This window comes from Limanda limanda, chromosome 10, assembly GCF_963576545.1.
Source record: "Limanda limanda chromosome 10, fLimLim1.1, whole genome shotgun sequence".
Classification (NCBI taxonomy): Eukaryota; Metazoa; Chordata; class Actinopteri; order Pleuronectiformes; family Pleuronectidae; genus Limanda; species Limanda limanda.
This window is the reverse complement of record NC_083645.1, coordinates 9,006,539-9,019,486: the sequence shown is the minus strand read 5'-3', so window position 1 is coordinate 9,019,486 and position 12,948 is coordinate 9,006,539. Positions and strand designations below refer to the sequence as shown.

General features: G+C 46.6%; 1 protein-coding gene across 1 annotated transcript in view; it reads left to right on the top strand.

Annotated features, from left to right (window-relative positions):
- efnb1 (ephrin-B1) overlaps positions 1-12,443 on the top strand; it is a 57,063-nt gene extending 44,620 nt beyond the window's left edge. Inside the window, exons 3-5 of the mRNA XM_061079472.1 lie at positions 1,981-2,073; positions 7,917-8,030; positions 10,341-12,443. Coding sequence (XP_060935455.1) covers positions 1,981-2,073; positions 7,917-8,030; positions 10,341-10,732 — 599 coding nt within the window. The 3' untranslated portion in view covers positions 10,733-12,443. The remainder of the gene's footprint in view (positions 1-1,980; positions 2,074-7,916; positions 8,031-10,340) is intronic.
- The last annotated feature ends 505 nt before the right edge of the window (positions 12,444-12,948 follow it).

Genomic DNA, 12,948 nt, shown 5'->3' with positions numbered 1-12,948 from the left:
AAATTGAAAAGAAGAGGGGAAATTGGGTGGAAAAATGGCAGGATGAGGTTGGCCCTCGTGGCAGCAGCTGGGAGTGGGAGCGCCTTTAAGACTGGGAACAGGGCTCGTTCACCTCGCTGTCTTTCACTGTTCCCTTCAGCAGGGACACGCTCCCGGCACAGACTTTACATAAATCATAAGACGCACTTAGCCTTGAGTGTTCGTTCACATTAATGCCCCCACGTAAAAATTTGAAATCTGTGTGTTGCTCAGCTCGGGCTCGGCCCCTCCTCGGATATATTTCAGTGTCCGGTTTGCTCCTTCATGTTGAGTCTACAGCGAGCGGAGGCTGGGGGGGGTTGGGGGGTTTCTAAATGGCTCCTGACACGATGTTATCGCAATCATTCTCACAAATTATCACGTACTCCAGCCGCACTCACAATATGTTTGCGGTCGGCTTTTTGTAATTTAGAGCCCGGATGCATGATCTGATAATGTAACATAACATTAGTGCAATTCATTATTTAGTTTTCTTCCATTTCACCCGAGCACAAAGCAGAAATCCCACGGGGCAACAACATGTCAGCATTAATAATACTTAGGAATGACAAGGCATGAATCAACTAGATGAGCTTTTCCATCGCTGCTCAGCCAGATTCCAACACTGCTCCAGACAGCTTCGGTTTACAGCAAAGGAAACACACAACACACACACACACAAACATCCCTGCATCACACGTACACATGTACAGTTTCCTGATGATTGTGGTGCATTGTTTGGTCCCACGCACCCCCCCCCCCCCCCCCACGCCTGTAGCCCGGGCTGCCTCTCCTCGTCACCATCAGATAAGCACCCTCTCTAAGACTATCTCATCATAATGAGGGTGCCATCTGAAGCAATCACCCAGGGATATGGTCATTGAGTTAAGAGGGAGGGAAGGGGAGGGGGGGGGGGGGGTGAAGCCAAACAGCACAGCGAAAAAACAGACAGAGGGAGAGACCGAGACGGAGGATATGAGGAAGAGAAACAAAAGCATTTCAGAGGAAGGGAGTTAGAAACAGCAGACTGAGCGGAGATGGAGAGCATTTGGGGAATTCCAAAATTAGAGCTGCCATCGCATGCGCCCACGCACACGCACACATATATATATATATATACACACACGTACACACAAACACACTTACAACCGCCTTGTGCTCAGCCGTCCAGTGTAAAGGTCAGAGTCACACTCTGTCTCCCTAGGTCATTATCATGATCCTTAAAATAGACAGCCAATTGTGTGGCAGCGGCTGAAGTGAATGTGACATTGAATAAACAACCCTCGACCCTGAGCTCCTCTGTCAAGTCCAAGCAGAACGCACACTTTAAAACGAATGGGATGAAGCAGACACGCACACTCGCTCTAATATAGCAATGGAGGGACACACACACACCGACACACACACACACGTATGTACGAACATTAAGGGAGGCATTTAGCTCTCAGCACTACCAAGCAAGTAATGACACATGTGGCTCAGAGGGAGTAAGCGGCTCGAGGACTTGGCAAGCAGCTGGAACTCTCGCTGCCATGTCTCACTGCGAAACTATGCACAGGCCGAAAAACACACACTCCCTCGCTCTCTCTCTCTCTTTCTCTCTCACACACACCCACGCACTCACAGACACACACACACTCACACTCACACGCAGGACTGACCATGTTGCTCCTCTCCACCTCAGTGACCAGCCTCCCCCAGCATTCTCTAGTGTTGTTCCATTCATTTGCCTTCACTGTATTGTGTTAATGAGAGATAGCGTTGAGAGGAGCTGGCGGTTGATGGAGGGGGAGAACGGCTAATCACTGGAACAGCTAATCAGTGCTTGTCGTAAATATTGATTAGTCCTGTGCGTTATGGACGTGCCCATTAACCAATGTGTCATCTTCTCTCCTCCTCTTTGTCCTCTTCTTCTGCCGCTCCTCTTCCTCCCTCCTCCTCCTCCTCCTCCTCCTCCTCCAGCAACCTCCAATGGCACAGTGGAGACCCTGGAGAACCGAGAGGGGGGCGCGTGCAAGAGCCGAGCCATGAAAGTCATCATGAAAGTCGGACAAGGTAAACGTGCGCTCACCTCACACACAGAACACAACACACACTGCTGCTGGAGCCTTAAAGCCATGTTTCACTTTGGTGTGACATTTTCATTTATCGCCATGTGTGCCTAGCGTGACTTTGTTCACCACCAGCCTCTGACGGGACCTGCTCTCCTCAACTTTGGAGTTGCGTTCTGAAATGAGCAGGCCACCGGAGCTGATGGGTTTTTAATATTTTTTTTTTTTTTTTTTTTATGTATGACTTCTTTAGTGCCATTACCAAGGGCGGAGGGGATAAATCATCATCACTTTTCTGTGACTTTCAGTGGTGTCACGTCATGGGATTGATGGGATTAAATTTATTCAATCATTTTATTAAATTATGTTATTGAATTGAATAAAACCAAGCAAAATACGAAATAATCAATAAACAAATTTTATAGGCAATTTCGCGTTTTTTGCACTTAATATACAGTTTGTAAAATGTACACAAAAATCGTAGTCCTAACATTGTGATATGGTGAACATCACTATACAGACCGAGTTTACACTAACAGCCAATAATGTCCAAAGTAAACATGCTTTTCCAAACGTGGTGATTTCAAACCTCTGAGAAAAAGGTTGTCAACAGGAAGTTGTCTACATTTGAACTTCTCTCCCGAGGCATCAAAAACCAGAATAACTGGTTTACAAAGGAGGAATTGATAACAGAGTGAAGTGCTTTAATCAAATTTAATGACATATAATTACGCACACAAACAAATCCCTCCAGTGTATAATGAAACTTTTATTAACTGTTTACACAAATGTACAAATGAATCACACATGTGGGTTCAAATCTTTTAAACGAAAACACAAACAAAGAGTTTGCCTGGTTGGCATAAACATAAAGACATTGATCTAATTATTGTAAGACTTTCTTAATAAATACAATACAATCAATTAAATTCATATTCACAATGTCTTCCCCATGTTCATATAAAATAATAAAACATGATTTATATGATTACAACTTATACTGAAACGTTTGAGTTAAAGTAAAACTACACTAATAAACCCTTAAAACGTACCAATGTGTGGTTACTACAGATTCTAGCATGTTACAGTTTGATATAAAATATTTAATAATTATTATATAATTTTGAATAATTTAAATTGTATATTCAGAATATAAATGGGAAGCAGTGGGTTTAAAAATTGTGTATTTGATTCCTAATACAATTATATAAAATAATACAATGTAAAATAAAATAAAATATAAAATGTAACACACAAATGATAAAGGTTCAACATGAAAATATTTTAAATCAGCTTTCTATTTTGGTAATATGATAATAAACATGTTGACATGTGTCCGACCACACTGTTGATTCAGAGGTCACTGTCCCTGTGACGTCTCTGGTTGTATTAGGTCATTGCAGTCAATGCTGCAGATCAATAAGCAGCTCAGCTTCATGGACTGCACTATTGGATTTACTGGAGTTTTTTTTGGCGTCACTGTGATGAAGCACTCGAACTTGTGAAGTGTTTGTTTGGGTTCATATGTTTGTCATGAAACAACAGTCCCATCTGACTGCTTTCTCAATGTAATCATGATCTATCTCCATATCAGGCTGTTAAAAAAGCACACATATTTAGTTAGGAGATTGTTTCCATATTCCCCAACTCTATTGGCTTCACCCGCGTTTTGAATAAATCTTTTCATAAGCAAACAAATATTGAAGATCGTTAAGTAATACCATGTAAATCAGACATGAGTGTGAGGATTGACTTCCTCCTGTGATGTTTGTCAGATGTTCCTCAGCCTGACTCTGGTAATCACAGAACGTGTTTGAAACAGGAATGTAAAGTGCCCTGTCGGGGTAAGGCGAACAAAAAAATGCTGGAAGTAAACAAACTAGCTTTGTTTAGATATCCTCGGACACAACATTTGGTTTGCATCGCGCATTTCACTTTTAGATCCAGTTTAGTTCAATCTGTGGACATCCGTATCCTGGTTCTGACAGGTTATAATACACAGATGTGTTACTCTGTAAACACTGGGCCTTTCCCTTAGTTTGGTTGTTTTGACTGAAACTGACACCAACCATCTGAGAGGAACATCTGCCTTCCGTGATGATTCCAAAGAAAATCTTCTCAGCAAATCTTCTATGTGTATGTGTGTGTGTGGGTGTGTATGCCTGCAAATTTGTGTGCCGATCTTTGACTGTTGGCTGGTGGGAGGACAGCAGCGTATCCTGGCAGCCAGTAGGAGAAGAGAAGCTAACAAGCTGCTGATGCTAGCAAGGTCTGAGCTGGAACAAATTCAGCAGATCCAGTGAAAAACACCCGAGCTGCCGTCTCCGAGACAGACAGGCATCGCATTATCTCCCCATGTAGGTCAATTAGAGCAGCCGACATCACCGGGGCTGCACCACCATCACCAAATCACAACATGGCTGCACAAACTCAGGCAACAACACGCACACTAAACTATTACCTGGGAGGAGAAACAACTCCCCGAACATGTGAAAATAAGTTTGGAAGGAAACGTTTTATTTGAGGAAAGTTCTGGCAAAGTTCATCTCAGTTTCTGTGTTTCTGTGGCTGCCGGTTGCTCCTCAGCTTCTCCAGCGTCGTGCTCTCGTTTCTCCAAAGCGTTCTGAAGCGAGCTGTCAATCACAATCAACGTGCCCTAAAAACCTTGTTAGAAAAGATGCTGCCGGCCCAGCTGCTACTACTTATCTATATATATGTACTGAATCTATTTCTGTGGGTGGAATCCTCTACGCATTATGTGCCCATCCAACCCAGTAATTATTTGAAGACGGGCCGTGAGAAATTAGAGATATTGAGAGAAACTTTGATTTAACTGCTGCGGACACTGTCCTGGGGATTTTTTTTTGATTTTTTTTTTCTTGAAAAAATTATGAAGGCACCATTAGAGCTGCAAGTGCCGAGCAGATTCGCTGATTAATTGGCAAAAGGGTGGACAGAAAATTCATTTGATAGTCATCTATACCACTGAGTCGTTAACAAGCAAAAAACTGCAAACACTTGCTCGTTCTTAAATTGAAAATCTGCAGCTTTTCTCATTATTTAATTATAAACTGAATTTCAGTTGGCCGCTGGAGTGTCGGTGAGACAAAAAGACGTCATTTGAAGACATCACTTTGGCCTCTGGAAGACTGTGAAGAGGCTGATTATCTGACGTTTAAATCAATGTATTGAAAAAAGGCCCTTAAAAGACTCAAATAGCTCTTATATGCTGTATTATTAGACTCTACTTTCTACAGCCGCACACACAGACACACACACACACACACACACACAACTTGGCGCTGCTCGGCTCTGACCCAAGATGGTATTGTGTTTAAGCCACATTTCCTCTGTCTCTGGAGCTGAATGCCAACACTCTCTGCAGCCAAGTCCCCAAGATCTCCCCATATGTCCACTTTTTTGCACGTTGCACTATGGATTACAATTTTTTGAATCATCAGAAGAATGCAATATGTTCCCTTTCTCTTAATGTTACATTTGCATTTTATCGTGGCGACACTCCCTGCTGAAATCGTGCAGAATTGTGCATCTGCAGGAAGTCACGCGGCCAGACGCTTCAATGTATAATTGTCCTTTAAACGCCTCCTGTTCCATCTTTTATCTTTATATAAGATGAGGTGATGTAAAACAGGAAGGGAAGCTGAATGAAAGGCAAATACGAGGAACCCATATTTAATACATCCAGCTCTGTTCAGCACTCTCTTTCTCTTCCTGCACATCATGTCACTGTGCTCATTAGAAATATGTTGACTCACTGCCTCGCACGCATATCTCCCCCCTCTCTCTCCCCCCTCTCTCTCCCCCTCTCCCTCTCTCCCTCTCCCAACATATCTGTCTCTCTCCTGTGTCGCTCGATCATTGTCTCCCTCACTCTCGCTCGCTCGCTCGCACCCACCCTCCCCCCTGCGTGCCTTCTCCCTCCTTCTGGCGGGTTGGCAGTTCTGAGGTAGTTGCTGTCTGCATAGCTAAGGGAAATGTCAGCAGCACACACATGAAAAAAAAAAAAAAAATGGGTCAGAACATTACAAATGCTCGGCGCACATGCTCAGAGGTTGACGCACAGCCCCGGCCTGTGTGTGTGTGTGCGGAGTGAATCAGATCACTGTGTCCTCTCATATCCTCGGCCATGCGTGAATGTTCCCACTTCTCACTCCCTGTCTTTTCTCATCAATTATTGACGGCACACAACAGCTCCTGGCTGGATTCACCAGCGCTGGTGCAATCAGCACGGAGCGGAGCGGTGGTCTGGATGAGGACAAGATAGGTCGAGGAGAGGAGATCGGTTTGTAAATAAAGTGGAGTACTGGACTACCCTGTACTGGACACGGCTTTTTTGGAGAGGAGGTGGACTAGTGGCAGATACTTGGACTATGGGCAGAAAAGGTCTCTGGTTCGACTCCACGGAGAAACAACAAAAAGACAAACCTGGATTGATCTGTCCAAAAAATCCAAGAGGATTCTCCCTACCCTGTCCAGTGCCCCTGAGCAAGGCACCTTACCGCCCCAACATCTGCTCCCAGGGCGCCGTACATGGCTGCTCACTGCTCTGTGTGTCCTGTACCAGATGGGTTAAAAGCAGAGGTTAAATTTCCCTACAATTGCTTGAGTGTGCTTGTGTTTGGGACAAATAAATGTATCTTAATCTTAATCGTATCTTAATTGTAGTTGTAGTCCCAGAGAAGTGGATTCGGCCATGAGTTTATGTTCCTTCTTTGTCTTTCCCCCCTCTCTCTCTCTTGTCTGGTGTTCAATCTGCCAGACGTCCCACACCCGAATCGTTTCTCTCGACAAGTCTCGGCCCAAACCCGGGGAATGGAAATAGCAAATAGACTCGCTCGACTGTCAGGCCCTCTTCTCACACACAGCGCTCAGGCACGGCCACACAGACTTGCCACGAGGGACTCAGATGTAAATTGCCTCCCCACACGCCCTCCTCCTCTCTATCTCTCTCACACACGCCTCGAGCAGGCCTTTGGGCCGAGGCAGATAAGGCCTGATAGAGGAGAGGCATCTGATAGCGTGCTGCGGATTCCATCCGAGCGGCTTCTGTAATAGTTTCTAACAGCCGTCCGTCTGCCGGCCCGGCCCTCGTAAAGAGCCACGCCGCGGACCCACCAGTGTTTACCGCACAAAGACTTCAAAGCGCGCGTGCTGAAATCACAACAGACAGACACAGATAAACTGTCTGTTTCCTCTGCGCTGCCCTCAGAGCGTGTGCACCCCCCTCCTCCTCTCCCCGCCGCTTCTCCTCCTCTCCCGCTTCTCCTCCTGCTCGTCCTGCTATCCTCTCCTCTTCAAAAAGTGTGCCAGAGTTAAAGCCAGGGCAATAAATAAGGCATATTATGGCCTTTTAACGTGATGAATAATGTAAAACAATAAAAAGTTAATATATAACTACTTTACCCTCATTCTGCCATGCCTAAGTGTATTGTAAGTATATTCTAGGTGTGTGCATATATATGTGTGTGTGTGTGTGTGTGTGTGTGTGAGTCTCATGAATGTGTCAGCGTTAGAAAAGCCTGTCTGAGTGTTTGCTGAAGGAGCTGCTGATGCGGATGTGAGCTCATTTTTTACGACAGGACAGGGATACCGGCGTGTTTCACAGACGTTTGCCAACTTGTCCGTCCTCTATTTTCTGCTTTCATCTCCACTTCTGAAATCGCTTTGAACACAAGCAAAGATAACCTTCTTACGTATAAATGATATATCAAAAGATAATAAGAAATAACCACTCGCCGACGCAGGGGAAGGAGTCGTTGTGATTCAGCGCGTCTTACATCTTGCCAAGGCTCACGCTCTGTGTGTGTTTTTTTGTTTCCCCCACAGTTCCAAATGCGGTGAATCCCGTGGCGCCAGAGACTCCTGAGGACAACGCCATCCCGGAGTCCAGTCCCAGCCGCCCACCTGACCAAGGGGGGCCCGAGATGCCGGGAAACCCTGGTGAGCAGATTGACCACACACTCCGCCCACACGCCGCCTCCTGAGACCCTTCCAAGGAGTTCTACACTACAAATAGTTTAGCAAGATAAAGGTTTTTTGAAACGTAAAGAAAAAAACCTGAATATTCACAGCCCCGAAGGGTTCCGCTAATAATTAATCACATTAAGCTGAAAAGGAGAAAATATAAATCACAGTTGATTCACCCAAAGTAAGCATGCTCTCATATGGCTCTTTCATGCCCGGGGCGTTTCTTTCTGATTGCTGTGGGTCAACGTGCGAGAAGAGGTGTTAAAAAAAACAATGTGTACAGAATAAAATAACACTCAACACAAAATGTGGTTTGCAGTTAAACAATCTGCAACCACACCCTAAACAAACACAGCTCACCCTGAGTCACTTCACTTATTTATACTGTACACAGAGGTTGCTCTGCTCCCAAAGGACACGCACAGTTCTACCGCTTTATTAAATATCGTTTTTAAACCTCATTAGAATTGCAGATCGATGAAGATGAAAAGAGATAAGTGAAGGAGTCACCTCCGCCTGGCTGGAAGCTCTGGGCTCTTCTTTCGCTTCCTGTTTTTCACCGGCACCTTTCAGAGCTGCTTCCCACAAGAGGAACAACTTCTTTCTCTTTTTTCTTAAATCACTCCCCACTCTAACTTTTTCGACTTACTCCACAACTCTGCGTGCCACAAACTTCCTCCCGGTACAGAGCGTTCCGCCTGTCTCAGTGTGATAAGCCGTCCTCATTTAATAATTGCTTATTTGACATTAGTTTCCTCTATAAAAAGATTTCCAAATGTCACTTTCCCCCCCATATTCTGGGGCTTTTACCTGTCTACCATTGTTAGATCAGTGATTATGTCAAGTGAAGGAGTGGAGGGTGGAATGAAGGACGTGTCGTTTGCTTCTTTTTTTTGAGGAGGCTGATATTTCAGGAATGGGATTTCTGACAGCCTCTCTCCCTCTCTCCGCTGCCATGATTGTAGGAAAAATTCCCCGCGCCTCTGATTTCACTGATAAGACCGAAATCGGTAGCTTTCAGTGATGTCATTACGGTTGTGATAAGACCCCCCCCCCCTCCTAAAGAAATGGTTAAGTGCAGAGTGGTCAGCGGAGTGCGGAGACACAGTCATTAGTGGGGATGGTGGTCTCTGGAGGAATGAGGCTTTTGTGTGTCTGCGTGTGTGTGTGTGACAGAGAGAGGGGTGGGGGTGGTGGTGGTGGAGGGGTCATGGACAGTAAAGAGGTGGTGCTGGCAGGAGGTGGGGGGTGTAGGGGGGGGGTGTGGAGGGGTTCCTGCTCTTTTGGCAGCAGCTGCATGCATACATGGAAAACAGATTTGCTTCTTCTCGTATTTCAGTCACCGGAGGAGTCCGTCATTCTCTCTCTCCCATCCAGTCACAGTTCCCCCCTCACCCCCCCCCCATCCTGAAGCTCTTCAGACAAAAAGGATAAATAAAAATCAGATGTTTTTCCCGATATGCCGTCCTCATTTTCGTTTCTTTTTTCAACCCTTCATATCTTTGTTATGCTGAGTGACGACTGCAGATTTCATTTGGAGGCTGTTTTGATTGAGCTGATTCAATTAGATCACATCAATGTGACTGTTGCGTCGCCACGGAGCAAAACAACAAACAGCGCTGTGATCAGAGTTGATTCAGTACCACAACAGTACGATCTAGATATGTCAGGACTCACTAGCTGTAAATGTTGTTACCCGTCTGATTGTTTAGAAGTCTCTCAGGAACTGTCTGGAAATTATAAATCGTAGGTTTTATTGGTTTTATTCCATGAAAACCAAGGACATCCCCAGGGTTCGGGAAAAATGTTTTTGTTGGACCGACCAGTGCTCTCTTCTCTCTGCAATATTTCAAAGTAAAATATTTATTCAAACAAATGGTGACAGCTCATTCACGTCCCGTTTGCAAATGTAGAGCTGCTAAGTAAACTGTTTTAATAGTTGCCAAATGAGCAGAACGAGAACAGGCGACGCTGCCGCAGGGCGTTTGTATCCCGGCCACATATTGTCTACACATGGCAAACTCCAGCTTCATGGCACACGTGAAAACCATCATGGTGATGTACCTATTTGAGGTTTTTTTGTCATGTAATAAATCTCAGAGATATAAAATAGAAATATGGGGAGAAGAAAGACGTTCTCCCGGTCTCACAATAAAAGTTGGACGACTCTTCCTTTAGAAGAAATAAATTGACGATACCCCCCCCCTTCTCTGACCCTCCCTTCCCCCATTATAACTCATACGCAGTCCCTAACCCCTGGATCTGTTTTATTCCTCTCTCCAGACACCATGAATCAGGACCAGGGCTCCTCGTCCAACGTGGACAGCATCTTCGGATCCAGGATGGGCCTGTTCCTGGCCATCGGCGCCGGCTGCATCATCTTCCTCCTGCTCATCCTCCTCCTCGTCATCCTGCTCATCAAGATGCGCAAGCGGGCCCGGAAAAACGCCCACTCCCAGCCCCGCCCCTCGGCGCTGTCGCTCAGCACGCTGTCCAATCCCAAGATGCCCGGGGGCACGGCGGGCACGGAGCCCAGCGACATCATCATTCCGCTGCGGACAGAGAACAACTACTGCCCTCACTACGAAAAGGTGAGCGGCGACTATGGCCACCCCGTCTACATTGTCCAGGAGATGCCGCCGCAGAGCCCGGCCAACATCTACTACAAGGTCTGACAGGCTCCGCACGGCCCGCGACAGCCAGGAGAGAGAGAAAGGAGGAGCGCTTGATTTATGTTCCTGGGAAGAACACCTTCCTTTGCATTCTGGGGACTTGATGCTTCTGCAAGCCCCTGTTATTTCTACCACCTGCTGCACAGATCTGGAGAGACACGCACTGACCAGTAACCAGCGGGGTTGTGAGCTGACTGATGAGAGGTTCATTCTGTTTGTTTGGGTTGTCTGAAAATCCCCACCCTCCTCTTCCTCCTCCTCCTCCTCCTCCTCCCTTCACCTCCCAACCTCTACGTCTCCCTGCTGTGCGCCAACAGGGGGGGGGCAGGGCCGGAGCAAACCAACAGATGGAACTTTAGCTTCCTAGTTTGCTGTCCCCTTTAATGGGCAGGATATAACTTATCTCAGTTCCCTGAAGTACAGTCTGTGCTACACCCAATTAAACACACCACCACCCGAGCACACACAGCCAGGACCGGGCAGACACGGGCCCCAAACGCCACTCAGCCTGCAGTTTGTGTGTGCAAGCATAAAAATGTGTGTGTGAGAGTGTGTGTGTGTGTGTGTGTGTGTGTGTGTGTTAGTCAGGGCTCCGCGCTGGACCAGGGAACTCTCCAGATAGCTCAGGTATCAGACACAGTGTGTGAAACGACGTGTTCCTCTTCTCCCTTCGCACCTCTGATGTTTGCCTTACTTACTATTTTTGATGGAGGATTTCCTCGAAACCCTGCGTCCGTTCACAAAGCAGTTGTATTTTGTTAGACTTTTCCTACAAGTGCACAATGTATAGAGTTGAATAGATCGTCGTGATTACCCCCCATCTTCTCACTCACCCACGTCATCCATTGCATTCAATCTTTTTCCCTCCCCCCCAAAAAGAATGACCTTGACCTGGACAAGTAGAGGTGTGTACGTGTACGTGTAGGTGTGTATTAGTATTTGTACATGTGTGTGCTCCCGGGAATACTTCCCCTCTCCACTGGTCTGATGTGAGCTTTACCATCACCCTGGTATTTATGACCTACTTGTGTGTATCTGTGTCCTCTGGGAGTATATGTGTGTGTGTGTGTGTTTGACATGTCTAGACCAGTCTAGTATCCGGGCAGACTTATTGGCTTAGGGGTAAAACAGTAAGTTACTGTATCACGCGCTTCAAACACAAGACGGACAGACCAACGCTCTGAAGAGACAGACAAGCCCGAGATCTCACAACACCCATCAGGCGCTCTGGCTGGCATCAACTGAAGGGTTTCGCTTTTTTTCGTGTGTGTGTGTCTGATGAGCTTTCAGGCTTTCAAAAAAAAAAATAGCAGGCAGGTTTGATATTTGTTTGTTCCAGCTTCTGGTGCTAACAGTGTAAGGATCAAATGTTTTCGCCGCATGCCTGCTGCTAGGCGAGGTTTTGACGTAGGCCGGGTGCTCAGCTCTGATTGGCTGGCCTACATAGGTAAGGATGCCCTATATATAAAGTTGGATGAGCGAGCCGCGGCGGAAAAAAACATCGAGATGCATTATTGTCCGATGCCAATTGGCCGCCATCTGTAGATGAGTCAGTGGAGTGTGCAGTCAGTGGTGTCGCCAGCATGTGACTAATCTATGTGCCATCGCCAGTGCCCACACTCACCAGCCGGGGAGGAAAGAGAGAGAGAGAGAGGGAGAGGGAGAGGGAGAAAATGTTCCTGTGACTTGGCTTTAACCCGAGAGGGAAGATGGCAGTGGGTTATGGGAGGGTGGGGTGAAGGGGGTGGGGGTGGGTGGTTTGGGGGGGTAGTTTAACATTCTTTATTCTTTTTTTTTCTTTTTTTCATCCTCTCACCACACAGTTGTGCTGTGAATAGAAAAAAAATGCTGTGCAGAATATTCCTCAAGTCAAGGTGTTTCAGCCCGGAGAGGACACTGCAGCTCAGCTCTCACACAGCCCAGGGCGGCGGCACCGAGGCAGGACTCACTGCAGCTGGAGGTGTGCACACTAAAAGCTCCCCCTTTAGGGTGGGGGGGGGGGGGGTGGGGGGACGGCAGGTGATGGAATCTGTCTGTGTGAACATGTAGGAGCTTCTACATGTGCTTACATGTGCTTATATTCGCAGTTGCTCCCTCCACGTGTGTGTGTGTGTGTAGGTGTATATGTGTGTGTGTGTGTGTGTGTGTGGAAGCTTCTGTGGTCTCGCCGCTGAACACACTTGTTTCGGGGGGGACTGGAAGGTGGGCGCTCTTTCCGA